The 22,257-nt window shown below is 45.2% G+C and overlaps 2 protein-coding genes across 8 annotated transcripts in view; both read left to right on the plus strand.

The window, feature by feature from the left end:
- Positions 1-22,257, plus strand: part of otop1 (otopetrin 1) — a 117,824-nt gene that overhangs the window by 36,412 nt on the left and 59,155 nt on the right. For 3 of the 7 annotated variants that reach the window (XM_069926638.1, XM_069926643.1, XM_069926645.1), the window contains one exon: positions 1,606-1,759. The exons of 2 other annotated variants lie outside the window; for them this stretch is intronic. In XM_069926638.1, the coding sequence (XP_069782739.1) occupies positions 1,606-1,759 (154 nt within the window). Of the gene's footprint in view, positions 1-1,605; positions 1,760-6,468; positions 6,561-22,257 lie in introns of all 7 variants that reach the window. 2 more of the 7 variants (XR_011354167.1, XM_069926639.1) reach the window with 2 other exon arrangements.
- drd5a (dopamine receptor D5a) lies at positions 15,613-16,893 on the plus strand. The gene has a single exon (XM_069922886.1). The coding sequence runs from the start codon at positions 15,805-15,807 to the stop codon at positions 16,891-16,893; it is 1,089 nt and encodes a 362-aa protein (XP_069778987.1). The 5' UTR covers positions 15,613-15,804.

Raw genomic sequence — 22,257 nt, forward strand, 5'->3', positions numbered from 1 at the left:
GAGGAAGGGATATATGGGTCAGTACAACATCATGGGCTGAAGGGCTATACTGTTTCATTTTTGACCATCTTCATCCTCAACATAAAGTATATCCCACACCCAGTCCTCCTCTATTATATACGAATGAGGAACCATCAACAGAAATGATTAAGTAAGGTTCTTAATTTCTCTTGCCATCTTTGTTCTCAAGAATTTCCTTTTCAGATCTACTTCTAGTCCTAACTTTTTGCTTAGATGCACATAATTTATTGGGATCGTTTAAAAACAAATCATAACTTGTTCTCCTTGGTGCACTAAGTTGTCAGCTCAAATTGTAGTGGTTCCTGCCTTTACACTTTTTATTTCTCCCCTCCAGTAATAATGTCCACCAAGCAATTCTGTCTTGGTTTACAGAACAATCTTTAATCCTTCCCTCTAACAATAATTCTTTGGGGATGTGTTCTGTTAATATTGTAAGTCGCTTAAGTCCCACTATTTTGGTGAAGTGAGGAACTGCTCAAAAGGCAACTAACAACTGCTTTTCACGTGAAGCATAGTTTTGTTCTACTGGGGGTACACGTGTTACATTCACTACTGGGTCTTAGTTTCTCATGGGTGTCCTGTAACAGCACTGCTGAGAGGGTGGTACCTTTCTGTTGGGGCACCTTCTGATGAAAACGACTCATTTGGATTTGGGCTTTTTCAATCAGGCCGCAGTGGCCAGTGCTTGCTTCAGAACTCTGATAGGCTGGGTATGCTCTGATTTCCACTCCCATGCCAAATTCTTTCTCAGTAACCCCATTAAAGGGTCTGCTTTTGTGGGAAATCCATCAACGAGACCCCTACGGTATCCTGGCAGCTGCAGAGAGGGTGCCAGTCCTTTTAGATCTTGGGGAAATCAGTGCTTTCAGAACAGTCTCTATTCTTTGCTTATCAACTTCTCTTTATCCCAGTGTTAGGACCATTCCAAAATAACATAACTGGTGCCTTTTTAGGGTTTACTTTTAATCCCTGCGATCATTGTAGCCATTCTGCTTAGTGTTGCTAGTGTTCCTGCCTACGTTCAGGCTGTGGAAGTAGATGATCCACATATTGAAGTAGACACTCGGGGTTTGGAGTAAAAACACAATGCTGGAGAAACTCAGCAGGTCAAACAGAATCCTTTTATGTAGCAAAGCTATATAACCAATGTTTTGGGCTTGAGCCCTTCATCAAGGTATTTCATCAAGGCTTTGGAAACCATTTTTCTAAATGCTGGTGAAACATGAACCACAAATTCTGCAATCCCTATGGCAGGCTTGTCCACGTACACCAGTGTCCTTGGAAGGTCAACGCAGACTTGTATTGACTCTTTCTAGTGGAAAAGACCTAAATCTATTACTTGTGTGCAAAACCATAAACCAGTGCCCCTTTCATTTTGTTTAACCACTGTTTGTGCACCCAATTGCTACATTGGGGGTGATAAAGGTGTGTTTGTTCAATTCCTGATAGTCTATTGCCAGACTCCATTTAGCATCTGGTTTCCTTCTGGCCAAATGGTGAATTTAATAGTGGAGGCTACTGGTCTTAGTTCCCTCTTACCAAACTCTGAATTACTTTACCGACATCTTCCTCTGCTTCCTGCAGAAGCCAATATTGGTCTGGGGTCTGGTCCTTGTCTGCTCTCACTCCCAGTCATCTTTCCAAAGACATCCTGCTGCTATGCAAATGCTTCTGAGTTCTGGGCAAAGATTGGCTCCACCATTCTCTCCTGATATTCTCCAACTGGCATCAACAGGTGGTGAGTGTTATTCTTGCCCACAGGCATTTACCAAATTATACAATTAACTGGGTCGGAACAAAGCCATTTAATCACTTCCTAATCTATTGTGTGTGCTCTTGCCCCCTCGATAATTCAACCAACAATGTTGAGTGATATAACACTATGTCTCCTAGTCTAACTTCCAATGGTGCATGTCCAACGAATGAATGTCTCATGAGTTCACCAAGGACAGTTTTACCTTCTCTCTCCCATTTTGTTTCATTTACCTTAGTGGTGTTGACAGTGGTTCAGGACCCTCCAGTGTCCCATAAAGAAAGTAAAAGGGCAGCCCCTGACCCTACCATTCACAAGAGGACATCCCATTTCATCACACACCCATGTTGGTGAAGCCTGACACTGCTGTCGACTTATCCTATTTGATCCCTCCAAAGACAAACCCTAACTTTCCCCTCTCTCTTTCATCTCAAGCTCAGCCATTCTCTCTTAAAATGTTCCTCAAGGCTGCATTGTAGCAGTTAGATATTCCACCTTCAACCCTTCCTGTTTCCAGCACCATTTCCTTTCTTCAGACTCTGTCCTTCCTCTAGAGTGGCAGGGTGACTTTTGGAATTGGTTCCCCGCCCTCATTTCTCCAGGCAACAGCCTTCCAGAGGCTTTAATGGGCCTCAGTGTCTCTTTTTCCTTTTTCAAATACCCATTCCTCAGTATGCGTGGGGTCAAACTGCTCCGACACCTTTTTCATTTCATTGATGCTGTGAGACAATCACCTTCTCAACCATCTATTTGTGAACTCCATCTAATGCTCTCCAGTCACTCCTCAGAACACAGCCCATGGACAGGATGCAAACACAGGGGGAGCTGCTCAATTCTCCTTTACTAACATTTGATTAGTGCATCTACCAGGTCCTCGATCCTGAGAAATAGCCATCAGTTGCTATTTTACCCCGCACTTTCCCCCCCGCCCCCAATAGGGGGTAGACTGTGTCATATTCTGGTTTTGAATTCCTGCCCCTGCTCCCCCTTCTCTGGGAGTAGCTAAGGGTGCTAGTGGCGCTGAAGGTAGGACCAGTTCCTTTTGATTATATTGCTGGCAAAAGATCCTCAGGAGAAGGCTCGCCTCCATCAACGTAACCAGATGACTGCTTCATCTGCTAAATCACTCCAATCCATTTCTCCATCACCACTTTCCTTCCCTCTTTCAGATCCAAACCCATTATTCCTAGTAAAAACACCCAATGCTGGAGAAACTCAACAGGTCAAACAGTGTCCTTTATATTAACCGATGTTTCAGGCTTGAACCCAGCTTTGGTCTTGCAGTTTGATCTCCATTGTCACTTTTCATGTGTACTGTTGTTTTTAAAATCACTTTCTTAATTCTTCCTCTTCATTCTCAGCTTTCTTGTTCTTTCTTTAACAGCTTTTCACACTACAACTGATACTGGTTACACGGTTAGTGCAACACTCTTATAGTTCCAGCAACCCAGGTTCAAAATGAGGCTGTCTTCAAGGTGTTTGTATGTTCCACAGTGTTGCTATGGGTTTCCTCCGGGGGCTTCAAAAGATACAGGGGTTGTAGGTTTATTGGGCAGCACGGGCTTATGGACCAGAATGGCTTGTTACTGTGCAGTAAGAGTGTCTAAATCCACACTCCTCTGCCCCTTTGATGCTACCTCCTCACAGAGCTTTTTATCTTCCTCTTCCAATCTCTCCTGTTCTACTTCAGTTTGCTGCCAACTATCTATGCAGTCCTCAATTAAAATGCCATCTGCTACTGGCTTCAGTACCCATTTACAATTCCTGGCTGATAATTTCCCTCACACAATTACCCAGCAGTTTTTCCTCCAATGCCAGCACAACCTGTGTATTCTTTTTAATGTGGCCAAGTCAAGCCACCTTTATATTTATCGTTCATACCATGAACGCACGGTAAAGACAAGATAGTGTTTCTCCAGGACCACAGAGCATATTTACATAAATAGAAGTTAAAATAGAAGTTAAATATTGTAATACTAAAATATTAAGACATATACAGTAAAAATCCATGGTACACTATCCACATAAGTTCTGGGAATTAAGGAGCCTGATGGCTTGGGGGAAAAAAAACTGTTGCCCAATCTGGATGCCAGAACCTGAGTGCTACGTACCTCCTACCATGAAGAGAGGACAGTTTACGTGAGGGGTGTGTGGAGTCCTTCACAATGTTTATTGCCTTTCGCCTGCATCAAATGTTGTAGATGTCCTTCATGGTAGGAAGAGAGCCCCAAGTGATCTTTCCCGCTGACTTTACTATCCTCTACAGCACACATGTCAAACTCAGGCCCGTGGGCCAAATTTGGCCCATGATATAATTATATTTGGCCCGTAACATCATATCAAATATGTATTAGAGCTGGCCGCCGCGCCAGTATAGTGCATCCCAGAATGCTTTGCAAATGCGTTGTCACTGGCCCATCAGTCCGCTAATCGCCCCTACCTCCTCTGTTTACTTTCATTAGTATCTGCGACCTGTCGCCTAACTCACATGTAATAAACCCCTTATGAAAAATGGCCAAACGAAAGACAGAAAACAGGACCTTTCAAGACAGGTGGGAGGCAGACTATATGTTCATCATTTTAAAAGACAAACCTGTTTGTCTTGTGTGTGGAGCCAGTGTGTCTGTAGTTAAAGAATATAACATATGACAACACTATGAAACGAAACACCAGGACAGGTATAAGGATCTGAACGAGAAGCAAAAGCTCCAGAAGGTGGAGGAGATGAAAAGAAGTCTGGTTTTACAGCAAACTTTATTCTATATTTTATTCCTCATTTCTTAATGCTTCTTCTGGAAAGAGTTTAACCAAAACTATTATTAAACATTTATTTTAATAAGAAAAAGTTTAACATTACATATGTTGAAAGAAGAGAAAACATGCAGATGTTGTTGAAAATTTTCAATAAATATTTAGTTTGGCCCACGAATTAGTCCAAGGTTTTAATTTTGGCCCTCTATAAGTTTGAGTTTGACACCCCTGCTCTACAGGGTCCTGGGGTCTGAGGAGGTACAGCTTCCAAATCAGGCAGTGATGCAGTTGCTCTTGGTATATCCTCTATAGAATGTAGGGAAATGGAGGGTGGGAAATGAACTTTCCTCAACCTTCGCAAGAAGTGGAGGCGCTGCTGGGTTTTCTTGGCTAAGGAGCTGGCGTTAAAGGACCAGGAGAGATTCTCCGCAAGTGCACTCAAAGGAATTTGATACTCTTGATGACTCAACGGTGGAGCCGTCAATGGTCAGCAGAACATGCTTTCCCCCTCCCGTTCCTCCCCCAAACCCTCCTGAAGTTGACAACCAACTCGTTTTTAAAAAAAAATCCTTCAGATAGACTTCCCTATCGGTGGGAACCCCTGAAGGAGTATACAATAAAAGCAACCCAAGTCATCCAGACTTGCAGAATTTCCTGAATTCTTCATCTTGGGTGAGTAACAAGTAACCACTGAGCTCCAGTCCTCGGTTGTGTATGGAGCATGGAGTCATCAGCCCCGATCCTGACTGCATGCACCCCCTGTTGGAGCTCCCTCTGACCCACAGCCTCAAGGCCCTGAAAAGGTGCCTGGGTTTCTTTGCATTATGCCTAGTGGGTCCCCAATTTTGTAGATAAGGCCCAGCTCCTTGTGAAAGCTACCTCCTATCAGAAGAGGCTTGGGCAGCCTTCACCCACATCAAAGGAGTCATTGCCAAGCTACAATGCATGCCGTGGATGAATCCACCCTGATTCAGGTGCCTCTGAGTTTGCCCTAGCCACCACTCTTTACCAAGATGGCAGACCTGAAGCCTTTTTCTCCCGCATTCTCTGAAATCTGGCACTACTCCAATGGAAAAAGAAGCCCAAGCCATTGTTGAGGCAGTATGACTCTGGAGGCATTATCTAGCTAGGAAAAGATTTGCCCTTCTGACTGACGAAGGTGCAGTCGCTTTTATGTTTAATAATAAGTAGTGGGGTAAAATCAAGAACAAAAAGTTGTAGGTGGAGAGTTCAATTCTCCACATCAGAATCTATGGGATTTTGAACTGGCCAGGGAAGCTCAACGAGCCTTCAGATGCCCTGTCCCAGGGGATCTCTGCCAAAATGAGCTATGCCACTCAGGGTCACCAGGTTTTTCCATTTTGCTAAACCAAAAACCTCCCCTACTCTATTGAAGTTATCAGGGTGTTGACTAGAAACTGCTGGTTCTACGCAGAGTGGAAACCACATTTCTACTGGCCAGACAAGTCACACCTGATAAAGGCCACCCAACCCTTTGAACGCCTCAGTATGGATTTCAAGGGACCCCTGCCCTCCAGTAACTGCAATATGTATTTCCTCAACATCATTGATGAGTACTCCATCCTCTCCTTTGCCATTCCCTGCCTGGACATGACCACGGCCATTGTTGTGAAAGTACTGTGCAACATCTTTACCCTTTTCGAGTACTCGAGCTACACTCACAGTGACTGGGGGTCCTCCTTCATGAGCAATGAGTTGCATCAGTACCTGTTGACAAGGGTATCACCACCAGCAGGACTACCAGTTATAATCTCTGAGGGAATGGCCAGGTGGAGAGGGAGAACACCACTGTTTGGAGGGGAGTTCTCCTAGCTCTGAGGTCAAATAGCTTACCTGCCTCCCACTGGTAGGAAGTCCATTAGATCCCTCCTGTGCACTGCCACCAATGCCTCCCCAATTGAAAGACCATTTTTCTTCCCCAGAAATTCCGTGTCGGGGACAACGCTGCCATCCTGGATGAACTCCCCAGGACAAGTCCTGTTCCTGAGGCAAAGGAAGTGATCTTCATCTGGGAGTGAGTCAGTGGCAAATTAACCATTAGGCTGAATAGGCTTAAGCCTAGGGGCCTGGAAGGGAGGGCGCGCTGGCGAGAGCAGGAATGTTGGGCTCCCCCCAAGAGCGGGGACCTCGGGCTCTCGGGCAGGAGCAGGGATCTCAGGATCTACAATTATTTTGACCCCAAATGTTCAATTGGTACCCCTCCGGCATTGATCGACCCACCTTTGGATAGTCCACCCACCCCCAGGTGTAAATATCAACCACTTCGAAGACCTCTAATATAAGTTATTTAACGTAACTTAATATCACTATATTCTATTCATCGAAATGTGGGGTGGGGGGAGGGGAAAAGTCAGGGTGGGAGGGTGGCCTTACTAAAGCTCAGCTTAGGGGCCTGGCTGGTAGTTAATTCACCACTGGAATGGGTCTCTTGAGGTGAAGCAGGTGGTGTCGCTGGAGGGAGATTCATCTGTTCTCCTGTATCTCAGTCTCCTAGCTGATTTATATTCTCTTTCCCAGACAGTGCTTCCAAGTGAAGCAACACTTCACCTGTGAGGAGGCAATGCAAGTGGGGAGCAGTGAGAGAGACTCCTCCTCCCAACTTTTTATTCAGACACTTGCCTGTTTTTGCCTTAGACCTTAATCAAAAGATCACAAGAGAAAGGAACAGAAGCAGGCCATTTGGCTCATTGAGTCTGCTCCATTAAACCTCCCTGAGTTAAACTGTTTTTCCATCTAGTTCCAAGTTCTGGCCTTGTCCGCATATCCCTTGATACCCTGACTAATTAGATCCCTAACAATTTCCCCTTTAAATTCCCCCAAAGATCCTGCCTCCACAGCTGCATGTGGAAACGAATTCCACAAATCCACTACCCTCTGGCTAAAGAAATTTCTCCTCATCTCTGTTGTAAATTGGTGCTTTTTAATTCTAAGATTGTGCCCTCTTGTCCGGGAATCACACAACAGGGGAAGCCTCTTATTTACATGCACTCTATTTGAAATGTTTCTATGAGATTCCCCTCTCATTCTTCTCTATTTGAATGAATAGAGTCCAAGAGCCGCTAAGTGTCCTTGTATGTTAGCCTTCTCATTCCTGGTAAACCTCCTCTGTGCCCTCTCCAACCTTCCTATATCCTTTCAAAGATATGGGGCCCAAAACTGCACACAGTACCCCAAATGAGGTCTCACCAGTGCCCCAGCATTGAGTCTCATCAACACCTCTTTATTGTTATACACAATCCCCTTTGAAATGAATGCCAACATAGTATTCGCATTCTTCACTGCCAATTCAACCTGGCAGTCAACTTTCAGGTTATCCTGCATGAGGACCACCCCCAAGTCCCCTTGTATTTCTGAGGTTTGAATTTTCTCCCCATTCAAATAATAATAATCCGACCGTTTATTTCCTCGATCAAAATGCACAACCATACATTTCTCAACATTATATCTCATCTGCCATTTCTTCGCCCATTCTCCTAAGCTGTCCAAGTCTCTCTGCAAGCTTTCAATTTCTTCTACACTTCATACTCTGCCACCTATCTTTGTGTCATCTGCAAACTTTGCCACAAAACCATTTAATCCACAATCTAAATCATCAATATATATTGTAAAAAGAAGCGGCCCCAACCGATCACTAGTAACCGACAACCAACCAGAACAGGATCCCTTTATTCCCACCCTTTGCTTCCTGCCTATCAGTCAATGCTCTAACCAATCTATTCTTTCTTTGGCTTGGCTTCACGGACGAAGATTTATGGAGGGGGTAAAAGTCCACGTCAGCTGCAGGCTCGTTTGTGGCTGACAAGTCCGATGCGGGACAGGCAGACACGGTTGCAGGGGAAAATTGGTTGGTTGGGGTTGGGTGTTGGGTTTTTCCTCCTTTTCCTTTTGTCAGTGAGGTGGGCTCTGCGGTCTTCTTCAAAGGAGGTTGCTGCCCGCCAAACTGTGAGGCGCCAAGATGCACGGTTTGAGGCGATATCAGCCCACTGGCGGTGGTCAATGTGGCAGGCACCAAGAGATTTCTTTAGGCAGTCCTTCCAGGCAAACCTCAAAGCAAAGTTCGACGATGCAACCCGCCTCACGGACCCGTCCCCTGAAACCCTCTGGGATCAGTTGAAGACTACCATACTGCAATCCACTGAAGAGGTACTGGGCTTCTCCTCCAGGAAAAACAAGGACTGGTTTGACGAAAACAGCCAGGAAATCCAGGAGCTGCTGGCAAAGAAGCGAGCTGCCCACCAGGCTCACCTTACAAAGCCGTCCTGTCCAGAGAAGAAACAAGCCTTCCGTCGCGCATGCAGCCATCTTCAGCGCAAACTCCGGGAGATCCAAAATGAGTGGTGGACTAGCCTCGCCAAACGAACCCAGCTCAGCGCGGACATTGGCGACTTCAGGGGTTTCTACGAGGCTCTAAAGGCTGTGTACGGCCCCTCACCCCAAGTCCAAAGCCCGCTGCGCAGCTCAGACGGCAAAGTCCTCCTCAGCGACGAGATCTCCATCCTCAACCGATGGTCAGAACACTTCCAATCACTTTTCAGTGCCAACCGCTCAGTCCAAGATTCCGCCCTGCTCCAGCTCCCTCAACAGCCCCTAAGGCTAGAGCTGGATGAGGTCCTCACCCTGGATGAGACATATAAGGCAATCGAACAACTGAAAAGTGGCAAAGCAGCAGGTATGGATGGAATCCCCCCAGAGGTCTGGAAGGCTGGCGGCAAAACTCTGCATGCCAAACTGCATGAGTTTTTCAAGCTTTGTTGGGACCAAGGAAAACTGCCTCAGGATCTTCGTGATGCCACCATCATCACCCTGTACAAAAACAAAGGCGAGAAATCAGACTGCTCAAACTACAGGGGAATCACGTTGCTCTCCATTGCAGGCAAAATCTTCGCTAGGATTCTACTAAATAGAATAATACCTAGTGTCGCCGAGAATATTCTCCCAGAATCACAGTGCGGCTTTCGCGCAAACAGAGGAACTACTGACATGGTCTTTGCCCTCAGACAGCTCCAAGAAAAGTGCAGAGAACAAAACAAAGGACTCTACATCACCTTTGTTGACCTCACCAAAGCCTTCGACACCGTGAGCAGGAAAGGGCTTTGGCAAATACTAGAGCGCATCGGATGTCCCCCAAAGTTCCTCAACATGATTATCCAACTGCACGAAAACCAACAAGGTCGGGTCAGATACAGCAGATGCAACCAATCTATTATGTTTCCGGTAATTCCATGGGCTCTTGTCTTATTAAGCAGCCTCTTACGTAGCACCTATTGAAGGCCTTTTGAAAAATCTAAATACACAACATCCACAGCCTCTCCCTTGTCCACCCTACTTAAGATTTCCTCAAAAAATTCCATTAGGTTGGTCAGGCAGGATCTTCCCTTCATGAACCCATGCTGGCTCGGACCTATCATGTCACGCACCTCGATGTATTCCATAACCTCATCCATGAGGATAGTTTCGAATATCTTTCCAACTACCAATGTCAGACTAATAGGCCTATAATTTCCTTTTTTCTGCTGCCTTCCTCTCTTAAACAGTGCAACTACATTTGCGACCTTCCAATCCTTGGGAATCATGCCTGAGGAAAATCAATTCCAATGCCTCTACAATCTCCAAGGGCACCTCCTTCAGAGCCCATGGATGCACCTCATCCTGTCCCGGATACTTCTAGACCATTCTGTTTACTAAGCACTATCTCTCTAGTAATCCTGACTGTACTTAATTCTATTCCTGGAGACTTTTGAATATCTGGTTTATTGCTAATGTCCTCCACAGTGAAGCCTGATGCAATATATCCATTTAGTTCCTCTGCCATCTCCTTGTCACCCATTATGGTTTCTACAGGTTCATTTTCAATCAACCCTATATCTACCCTTGTCTCTCTTATACATTTTATATATTTGAAGAAACTCAGTATCCTTTTGTATGTTATTTGCCAATTTCCTTTCATAATTCATCTTTTCTTTCCTGATGTCTTTCTTTGTCTCTCTCTGTCTGTTTTTAAAAATGTCCCAGTCTTCTGCTTTTCCTGTAGTTTTTGCTCCCCTGTCTGCCCTCCCTTTTGCTTTTGTTTTAGCTTTAACCTCTCTTGTTAGCCACATCTGCATCATTTTACCATTCATAATGTTCCTTTTCCTTGGACTATATCTAGCCTGTGCTTTCTTTATTTCTTGTAGAAATATCAATCCATTCTGTTCTCCTGTCCCTCCATCTAGCTTACTTTTCCGGTCAACTTGAGCCAATTCCTCTCTCACACCTCTGTAAATCCCTATGTTCCACTGAAATATTGACACACCTGTTATCAGCTTTTCCCTTTCAAATTAGAAGCTGAACTCTATCATGTTGTGATCACTATTTCCTAAGGGCTTCACAACCTTTAAATCTCTAATCACCTCAGATTTATTACACATCACCCAATCCAAAACTGCCGATCGACCAGCTGTTCCAAAAAGCCATCCTTTAGGCATCCTATAAGCTCTTTCTCCTGAGATCCTGTACCTTCCTGACATTCTTAATCCCCTTTTGTATTAAAATCCCCCATAATTATCATGACCTTCTCCTTCTGATGTGCTTTTTCTATTTCCAGCTGAATCTCGCAGTCCACGTCCCGGCTGGTGTTTGGGGGCCTGTACATTACAGTTAGTAAGGTCTTTTTACCCTTGCCATTTCTTACTTCAATCCATAAAGATTCCACAATTTCTGACTCTATGTCTCTCCTTTCAAGTGATTTAATAGCATTGTTTACCATCAGGGCCATGCCACCCCCTCTACCTACCTGACTATCTTTCCTATACAATGAAGGGTTGGTGGAGATCGACTATTCGTCATATAGACAGATTGTGAAGTTTAGATGGTCTGATCATATTAAATATTTGTGGATTATTATTGATAATAATTATGAACATTTATTTGCATTGAATTATTGACTAGAATTAAGGATGATATGAATAGGTGTAAGGATCTACCAATAATGTTGGTGGGACAGGTGAATTGTATTAAGATGAATATCTTTCCATGAATCCAAATACTTGCTTCAATCTATTCCATGCTGGATACTCTATAAATTTTTTAAAGATTTCAATTCTTTGGTAAGGAAGTTTCTTGGAAAGATAAAATGGTTGGAGTTTCACTACAAAAATTAACATGGAAATATGCATTGGGAAGTTTACAACTACCTAATTTTCAACATTATTATGAATCAGCTCAGTTAAAATTTATAATTAGGATGTTTCAAGTGGACAGACCCTTGGTTTGGGCTATTATTGAATTATCTCAGATTGGTGAAAAGAGGATGGATCAATTTATTTATTGATGGAATTCTCAGTTATTGCGTAGTTACAATTTACCAGTATTGAAACATTTGCTTGAGTTATGGATACATAAAAATGAACTTTTAGGTACGGAAGGTAAAATATCCTTTACTTCAAAATAAGCTTTTACCATTTACGATCAATAATCAACTTTTGAAGCTATGGGAACAAAGAGGAATGAAATTGGTTGAAGATTGTTATGAGGTAGGACATATTATTTCTTTTCAAAGAATGAGAGAAATATGATGTACCTTTGAGTACTCTCTTTACCTATTATCAGGTTAAAGCTTAACTGTTAGACAATTTTGGGCATACCTTGTGTCTTCCTAGAAGATCTAAATTTGAGAGGTTAATTATTGATGGTGGTAGGCCAGGTTTTATATCGAATATATATAATTTATTGCAGGTTAAAATGTCCAAGCCAGATGTAGATAAGACTAGAGCGAAATGGGAAAAGGACTTAGGGATATCCATCTCTCCAGACAACTGGATGCTGATATGTGAAGATAGAATGACTAAAATTGAGAATGTGAGAAGCAGACTGGTTCATTATAATTTTATTCATCAACTATATTTAATTCCGGAGAAATTGAAGAAATTTAAATATGTCACTTCAGATTTATGTTTTAGATGTCATAAGAAAGTAGGAACCTTCTTGCATTCAGTTTGGCTAAGTGAGATGGTTAAACCTCTCACTTAATTTTATTTGCCAGAATAAAATTAAAGAATTTTTGGAAGTTATGTTTAAATGTAAAATTCCATTTGACCCTATGATATTTTTATTGGGTAATATTAAATCATTGTCTTTAGAGTTAAAATTAGATAAATTTCAAATTGCATTTTTGAGGTTGGCCTTAGCAGTAGCTAGGAAATGTCTTGCAGTTACATAGAAGAATGAGATTAAATTGAATATTTAACGATGGCACGTGGAGATGAGGTCATGATCCTGTTAGAGAAGATAACAGGAAAACATAAAATTTACGAAATAATTACCTTTTCTTTGTGAAAGTTTGCAGCCTGTACATGGATTGGATGTATTCTAACGTTTTCCCATGTGCACTGAGATGGGCGGACCAGGAGATGTTTACAGCACAGAAACATAGAAAATAGGTGTGGGAGTAGGCCATTTGGCCCTTCAAGCCAACACAACATGGTGGTGTGGTCCCAAACCACCACACATACCTGAATGTCCTGCTTTAATGACTCTCCTCCATCTTTCTTTACTTTCTTTTTGGAGTAGTTTAGTGGGTGGGAGGGATAGGGGTAGAGGTTTTATGGGATAAAATTTGTATTTTGTATGTATCATTTATTATTGATTATAAAATTTACAAAAATATTGAAAAGTTTAGGGCGGTAACGTTGGTTTTACATATATTTATATATACATCTCCTTGTTTCTTATGAACGCTGCGTGACTTTGCCAGCATCTTTGTGTATTAAAGCACCTGCGAATCTGTATGGGTCAGTTGCTGCCTCTGGAGCTCCCGATGTGTCCTCGTCTACACCAGGGAGACTGGTCACAGACGGGGTGATCATGTTGCCCAGTGGGCAACCAATACAATTGCGCACCCCATTGCCACACTGATATGTCTGGCCATAGCTTCACTTTCTCCCCGAAATGGGGCTCTCTTCAAATTGGACGAACAGCGCTTTCTGGGCAGTGCCCAACCTGACGCCATTAATATCGACTCTCAAGTTTTTGTTAACTCCCCCCTCCCACTCCAAGTCACTCTCTCTCCCTTCTTTCCCTCTGTCTTTTTTTTCCAACACTTCCCTTTCCTCTCGCTTCAGGCCGATGTCTTTTTCGCCCTTTGCTCTCTCCCCATCACTTTTCAGCTTTTTTTCACCCTCCCTGTCCTCCCCTTCTACTTTATCTCTCCTCTCCCCATCATTTTTTTTATTGTGGCCGGGGAGGGATGTATTTTACTATACTGGCTGCCTTTCCAAGGTAGCAGGCAGAATTGATGGAGCAGAGCCAGTGGAGGAGAGGGGGAATTTACTCCATGCCCTGAGTTTATTAATAACCCTCTGCCGTTTCCCAGGTGGTGAGGCACCCTGGCAAGGTGCACCCGTGGAAGACGCTGGTGATGTGCCAAATTTCCTCGGGCTTCTGAGAAAGTACAGGTGTCGGTGCACTTTCTGGCCGCTGCACTGAGATGGGCGGACCAGGAGATGTTTACAGCACAGAGACTAAAGATGTCTCCAATGACCGCCTCAGCACCACTGAGCAGGGAGAGAGCTCCGTCCCTCTTCCAATCTGTAACCAGCTCTTGGATTCTTGCTGGCGTCGAGGGAGAGGTCATTGTGGTGGCTGGAAGCCACGAGTCCCTTTATACCCCTTCTGTATCCCTGTGGCCCATTTGCGTGGGGGTTGACGCCGTTTCTGCGTGTTGGTTGTCCAGCTGCCTTGCCCACCAGTAGTGTTCATGTCTGCTTTCCCGAAGACAGGAAGGTCGACTCAAAGCACACACCATGTCAGCGCTGGCAACGAGCGTAACCCTCGGTGTTCACGAGTGTGAATGCAAACTGCTTCACTTCTCCTTGAATCAAAGACCATTGTCCAACTTTTCTTTACGAGTTCTACCTACCTGTTGACTGTGCACGAAGAGCGGACTTTTTGTCGGAGACTGGAGCCTCACGCCGCACAGTCACGAACAGTGGATACCAGTTCCCACGGATCCTGCGTGCTGAGTTTCTCTTGATTCGAGGGGGGGGGGGGGGGTATGTGGTGACGGATCCGAACATACCTCTCCCTCCTCCCGTTCCTCCCCCCCCCCCAAATCGAAATAATACATCTGAGGACGATTTTACGCCTTTTATTCGTATCACTGGAAACCTACCGCACCGATTTTCTTTTCCCAAGCATTCCTGACAGCACCTGCGGATTGGGATTTGCAGAGTTCCGCTGCACCCTGGCTAAATTTCGCTGTTTTATCACATCCTTGCCGAATTACATGATATATTCAGGCCATGTGACAAATGGAGATGTCGCTGTTTGGTCGTCCGCTTGCTAGCCCGGAGACTCCCCGTGGCGCTCTCTCGTCGACGAGAAGACAGCTGCAGAGGACTAGCGCCCTGTGTGCGGCAAACACCACATCGGGCATGAATGAGCCCGGCACTGGCTGGGCGCGGTTTATCCCGGCGTGATCCTTCTGCGAACTCTACCCCTGCCCAGTCTGAGAAAGGTCCGGGTATTACCGAAGAGAGTCGAAACTACAAGGACTGTCTCCGATGAGGACTGGGGTCTTTTATGACCACTTTTCCCGCCGATTGAAGAGATTGGGAACCTTTCCTCCGGAGGAATTCCCGTGATTTGAAGGAAACGGGGAGTATTTTTTTACTGGCCCGAGTTCGGGGTTTTCAGACTGCAGGCGTCGTATTGGGGGCGTGAATCGATCTTCACAGATCAAGTGAGTGGGCGCCAATTTTCGGGGATGTCCCCGTCACTTTCCTCTTCTCGCGTCCCAGAGAGAACGTCTCCGAAAACATGAGTGACTTCCACCGTTTTATTCGCCTCCACCCGACTGAAGCACAGGGTGAGCCGCGCAAACGTTGCGAGTCCCGGTGCTTGCGCGGGGGGAGATTCCGGGAGTCAAGTCACCCAGGGGCGCTGCAAGGAGCGGTCGGCGTTCTCGCCCTCGACCATTGAAGGCGGGGGCCCGGACAGGGGCGTGGGGCACCCGGCACGGGCCAGGGATGGCTGGTCGGATCTAGCAGCCGGACAGCGCAGTGATGTCGAACGGGACGCTGGAGGAAGCCACGAGCGGCGAGAGCGAGCTGGCCACTCGCGTCCTCACCGGCCTCCTACTTTCCCTGCTCATCCTATTCACCTTGTTCGGCAATGCTCTGGTGTGCGCCGCCGTGATCCGCTTTCGCCACCTCCGGACCAAGGTCACCAATATCTTCATCGTCTCGCTGGCGCTGTCCGACCTGCTGGTGGCCGTGCTGGTGATGCCGTGGAAGGCGGTCGCGGAGGTGGCCTCCTACTGGCCTTTCGGGGGCCGCTTCTGCAACGTCTGGGTGGCTTCGGACATCATGTGCTCGACGGCGTCCATCCTGAACCTGTGTGTGATCAGCGTGGACAGGTACTGGGCCATCTCCAGCCCTTTCCGTTACCAGCGCAAGATGACCCACCGGGCAGCCCTGCTGATGATCGCCGTGACCTGGGGGCTCTCGCTGCTCATCTCCTTCATCCCGGTGCACCTCCGGTGGCACAGCGGCCGAGCCCCGGCGTCCAGTAACAAGAGCGACGCCGGCCCGCCGACGGGCTGCGACTCCAGCCTGAACAGGACATACGCGATCTCTTCTTCGCTGGTCAGTTTCTACATCCCCGTGGCCATTATGCTGGTCACGTACACGCGGATCTACAAGATCGCCCAGATCCAGATCCGGAGGATCGCGTCGCTGGAGAGAGCCGCCGAGCACGCACACAGCTGCCGGCTGAGGATGCGCGGTCCCCGGCAGCAGATGCAGCCCCACAGCGCACTGAAGAGCTCCTTCAAGAAAGAGACCAAGGTCCTCAAAACCCTCTCCATCATCATGAGCGTGTTCGTTTGCTGCTGGCTGCCCTTCTTCATTCTGAACTGCATGGTCCCTTTCTGCGACCGGAGGTCCCCGGCCGTCGCCTCCAGGCTGCCCTGTGTCAGCGACACCACCTTTGACATATTCGTATGGTTCGGCTGGGCCAACTCCACCCTCAACCCGGTGGTCTATGCGTTCAACGCCGAATTTCGCAAAGCCTTCTCCACGCTCCTGGGCTGCCAAGACCTTTGCGCCGGTAACCAAGTGGAGACGGTGAACATTAGCAATGAGCTGGTGTCTTACAACCAGGACACGGTCTTCCCCAAGGAGATGGTCACCGCCTATGTCACCATGCTTCCCAATGTCATAGAATGCATGGAAGACAACCAGATCTTTGACAGGATGTCCCAGATCATGGCCACCAACGAGTTAGCCACAGATTCCGTTTCCGAGATGGAGGGCGACGCAGATTTGTCTTTGGATAAAATTACGCCTTTCACCACGAACGGTTTGCATTAGCAATACCCCTGGCCAAGACTTTCCTTATCCATGATACATTGAGACCTCCAGCACGGTGACTTTAGGCCACCGAGTCTGTGTCCCCCAATTAACCTACACCTACCCCCCACCGCTAGGTTTTGAACGGTGGGAGGAAACGCCGGGAAACCCACACAGACACGGGAAGAGCGGACCAACTCCTTACAGAGAGCGCGAGATTCGAGCCCAGGTCACTGGCGCTGTAACGGCGCTGCGCCGAGGGCTCCGCGAACTGATGGAGAGTTAGGATCCGTAACCAGAGAGCCGCGAAATGTGGACTTGAATGGGCGTTTGTGGGGATTATAAACCAGTCAGAACCTTCCCAGGTCGGGAGGAAAAAGTAAATTGAGTTTCACACATCGTTTCCCCAATGACCAATGCCACTCTGGGTGATTCGAGTTATTTGGTCGGTGCTTATTTGCTCCCAGACTTTTAAGATGAGACAGACAGTACGGTTACAGGCCATTTCGGCCCATGAGTCCGTTTACGCGGACTCCCATTAACACCCCATTAACCTACATCCCGGGTATGTCGGAGAAAACCCATACAGGCACAGTGAGAACGTACCAACTCCTTACAGAGAGTGCAGGATTCGAACCCTACTCCTGTCTCGATCACTGGCCCTGTAAAGGCGTTGCGTGCAGCCCAGGGTTCATTCAAAGATACATTTCATTCGCACCGAGTTGGACTAATTAGCCCTGCCTTTCCTGTGTCATTGTTCAAGATAAAGGTAATGTCCCTGAAGCTGCAGATGACTGAACTTGCAGGTGGAATGGCGCTTCACTTATCTGTCTTAGTGACTGCAGATGCCTTTGGACATTGTTAAGATGATGATTCATTTTATAAGAATAACAGTTTCTATTAACTTGACATCAGCTCACTATTTCAATAAAATTTTAATTATGCCAAATCTAACTTCGAGTGATTGATGTTTGGGATTGTTACCTTCCCTAAGGAATGATCCCCACATGGGAGGTTAGTTCAGAAGGTTAAGACATTAGGTATACATAAAGGGGTTGTAAAATGGATATGAGAATGCCTGTGTGGGAGAAGACAGATAGTGGTGATGGATGACTGCTTCTCAGACTGGAGGCCTGTGACCAGTGATGTGCCTCAGGGATCGGTGCTGGGATCACTGTTGTTTATTGTCTACGTCAATGATCAGGATGATAATGTGGTAAATTAGATCAGCAAGTTTGTGTCATCAGTAAGGAGGTGTTGTGGACAGCGAAGGAGATTTTCAAAACTTGTAGAGGGATCTGGACCAAATCGGAGAATGGGCCAAAAAATGACAGATGGAGTTTAATGTAGACAAGTGTGAGGTGTTGCAGTTTTGAAGGACAAACCAAGGTAGGACATACACAGTAAATGGTAGGGCACTGAGGAGTGCGGAGGAACAAGGGGATCTGGGAATACAGATGCATTTGTTCCCTGAAGGTGGTGTTGCAGGTGGTCAGGGTTGTAAAGAGAGCTTTTGGCATCTTGGCCTTTATAAATCAAATATTGTGTATAGGAGTTGGGATGTTATCTTGAAGTTATATAAGACAATGGTGAGGCCAAATTTGGAGTATTGTACACAGTTCTGGTCACCTAACTACAGGAAGGATATCAATAAGATTGAAAGAGTGAAGAGAAGATTTACTTGGATGTTGCCGGGTCTTCAGGAGTTGAGTTACAGGGAAAGATTAAACATGTTAGGACTTGACTCCTTGGATCAAAGAAGAATGAGTGGATATTTGATAGGGGTTTACAAAATTATGAGGGGTATTGTAATGTAAATAAATATTGGGAAAAAATGGTAAAATTAAAGTTGGTTACATAGATCCACACATTTTAAAACAGATTTTATTTGAAATACTGAAGAATTCGTATTCAGTAACATTACAGAAACTGTGGAAAATGCTATGCACATTTCACAAGTAGCTGCTAATTGAAATGATGTCATCAAATGAATCGACTGGAGACAGGTTGTTTGTGTTGAACATTTTTATAAGGCTTCCGACCTTTCTGCAAAGTGCACAGAAAGGTCACTTCTGAGAAGTAAGTTTGCCTAAAACAACAGATGGGAGCAGAAGACTAACTCCTATTGTTTGCTGGAGAAGGTCAGGGGTTTTGCAAGTGAAAGAGTCATATGGGCTTTCTGGCAGTTGGAGAGAGAGAGAGAGAGATCTGACAGGCTTGTTGAAAACTTCATTTTGAAAGAGGTTATCATCTGGAGAATCCTGATGGGGAAAGTTTCATCATCGAGACATTGAGGTGACTAATGGTGGTACCTCAGTTGTGGAAATCCTGGAACAACAAATCTTTCTCTGCAAACCCTACGAGAACCTTCCTGAGCGGTAAACATTTACCTTTCGTTCACCAAAGCCTGGTGAACTTTATACATGTTAAATTCTATGGATAGTATAAGAATTGCCTGCAACCAGAGAACTTGTAAGAATGAGAAGTTAGATTGAACTGTGAACCAAAGAACTTTTCTTAAATTTATACACACATTACATACACGTGCGCTTAGAATTAGAAGGGGGCTAAGTTGGGTTTAGTTAAGTTAATAGAGATAAGTTAAAGTTTGATTCTGTTTTCATGTTTAAAGATAATTAAAAACAATTTTTGTTTAAGTACCTACTTGTCTTGGTGAATGTCTATTGCTGCTGTGTTTTGGGGTCCTTTGGGCTCATAACAGTATAGACAGAGTAAATGCAAGCAAGTTCTTCCTAGTTAGATTAGGAGAGATAAGTACAAGAGGACATAGCTTTAGGGTGAAAGGGGGAAAGATTTGGGGGAGGATTGGGGGTATTTCTTCACTCAGAGCAGTGGGAGTGTGGAATAATCTGCCATCTGATGTGGTAGGTGCAGACTCGATCTTAAGTTTTAAGAATAAATCGGATAGATACATGGATAGGAGAGGTCTGGAGGGTTATGAAGTGGGTGCAGGGGACGAGCAGAATGATGTTTTGGCACAGGCTAGAAAGGGTGAATGGCCTGTGTTCTGTGCTGTAGTGTTCTATGGTTCTATATTTACTCCAGAAGGAATTTCACCAGACAGGTTCCTGGGACTGTGGGTTGGTCCCATTCAGAAAGGTTGATCTTCATTCACCAACTAGAAGAACAGTTCACATGAAGCAGCCGGAACAATCTTTTGGAAGAAGAGGAAAATGGGATGTTTTAAAAGCATGTTGGCGAGAGTTTAGTACATGACCGTTAGAGTGAAGGGTCAGAAATAAAATTGTTGGAAAGCTTAGATGATCAGGGAAATTCAGGCTCTCTTCAAGGGCAAGGAGGATGCACGGGGCAGATGGGATCAAATGTTTACCTGGAGGAGGTTTGGGAACTGAAGAGCAAGCTAAAAAAAGGAAGTCAGAAGGACAAAAATGAGATGGTAAATGGCTCTGGTAGATAACTAAGGATAAGCCTGAGAAGATATATCCGAGGATACTGTGGGAAGCTAGAGAGGAAATTGCTTGTGCCCTAGCTGAGATTTATGAGTCCTCATTAAATACAGGTGAGGTGCCAGCAGGGATGCAGTGCTGCCGGAGCTCAACAGAGCACCACTCCAGGACCTCAGGGGGCACCTCCTTGTCACCATTTCTGGTGAGCTCCGGCACCTAAAAAATTAGCACTGCAGCCCTGGGTACCAGAACACTGGAGAATAGTAAATGTTGTGCCTTTATTCAAGAAAGGCTGAAGGAGAAATCCTGGGAAGTACAGGCTAGTGAGCCTGACATCTGTGATTCTGCGTAGAACATAATGGGTCCAGAACAGGTCCTCCAAGATACTAACTCCAAAGAATTTGAAGTTGCTCACCCTCTCAATCATCTGATCTCCCAATGATCACCTCGTGTTTTCCTTTCCTAAAGTCTACAATCGGCTCCCTATTCTTGGTGACAACTTTCATCCAAGTTTTCAATCTCCATCCTGTATGCTGGCACATCACCCCACTTCATACAGCCCATTATGGTGGTATTGTCAGGGAATTTGTATATGGTGCTGTGGTCTTACTGAGCCATGCAATCGTTGGTGTAAAGCATGGAGAGCGAAGACAGTTGTAAAATATTGCAGTAGGATCTTGATTTGGTCAGAGGAATGTTTGATGTGATTGAATACAGAAAAATGTATTAAAGTGGGGTTGTATTTTGGGAGGTCTAATATGGGTAGGACCTGCACAGTGAATGGTTGGGATCTGACGAGTGTTGTAGAGCAGAGGGATCTATGGGTACAGGTACATAGTACCTTGAAAGTGACATCACAGGTAGATAGGGTGGCCTACAAAACTTTCAGTACATCGGGCTTCATCAATCAGAGTATTGAGAATATATGTTGGGAAATCATGTTGAGTTGTATAAGAACTTTATGAAGCCCCATTTGGTATAGTGTGCTCAGTTTTACTCACCATGCTGTAGAAAAGATGTTGTCTCACTGGAGAGGGTGCAGAGAAGATTTACGAAGATGTTACCAGGGCTGAGGGACCTTAGCTATAGGGAGAGGTTGAGCGGTTGAGGGCTTTATTCCTTGAAGTGATGCGGGATGATCTCATAGAGGTGTACAAAATAAGCAGAGGAATAGATCGGGTGAATAAAGAGAGTCTTTTGCCCAGAATAGGGAAATCAATAACCAGAGCACACAAGTTTGGGATGAGTGGGGATAGATTTAACAGAAACCTGAGAGTTAACCATTTTTTTTATGCAGAGAGTAATGGGTATATAGAATGAACTGCTGGAGGAGATGGTTCAAGCAATGTTTAAGAAATAAAATTGGACAGATACATGAATAGGATGTGTTTAGAGTGATATGGGCCAAACATAGGCAGGGGGAACTACTGTGGGTGGGTGGGACATTTTGATCAGCTGGGGAAGTTAGGTTGAAGGGCATGTTTCCACACTCTATGAAGACTGTGACTTCTCCTAGAACCATTGAGTTTGTAACAGCATGGAAAAAAATCCCTTCAGCCTAACTTGTCCATGTCAAGCCAAGAAGCTGTATTTAAAAACACACTGAAATACCTTGAAGAAGGTTTCAGGCCTGAAACATTGGTAATACACCTTTACCTCCTATGGACACTGTGAGACCAACTGAGTTCCTCCAGCATCTCTGTGTTTTTACTACAATCACAGAGTCTGCAGACTTCCATGTTTCACAGCAGGCCATATTTTCCTATATTTTGCCCATATCTTTCTAAATCCTTCCTATCTTACATACCTGTTGAAATGTTTTAAATGCCCCTGTCCCCATCACTTTCTTGGGCAGATGATTCTATATACACACCATTTTTGTGTGAAAAAAGTGGCCCTCAAGACTCCAAGAACATTTTCCCCTCGATTCCCTCTAGTTTTAGATTTCCCTCCCTGG

This window comes from Narcine bancroftii, chromosome 3 (assembly GCF_036971445.1).
Source record: "Narcine bancroftii isolate sNarBan1 chromosome 3, sNarBan1.hap1, whole genome shotgun sequence".
Classification (NCBI taxonomy): domain Eukaryota; kingdom Metazoa; phylum Chordata; class Chondrichthyes; order Torpediniformes; family Narcinidae; genus Narcine; species Narcine bancroftii.

What these genes read in the sequence shown, in the direction of transcription:
- drd5a (XM_069922886.1), top strand. Translation starts at nt 15,805, where the DNA reads ATGCCGTGGAAGGCGGTCGCGGAGGTGGCCTCCTACTGGCCTTTCGGG.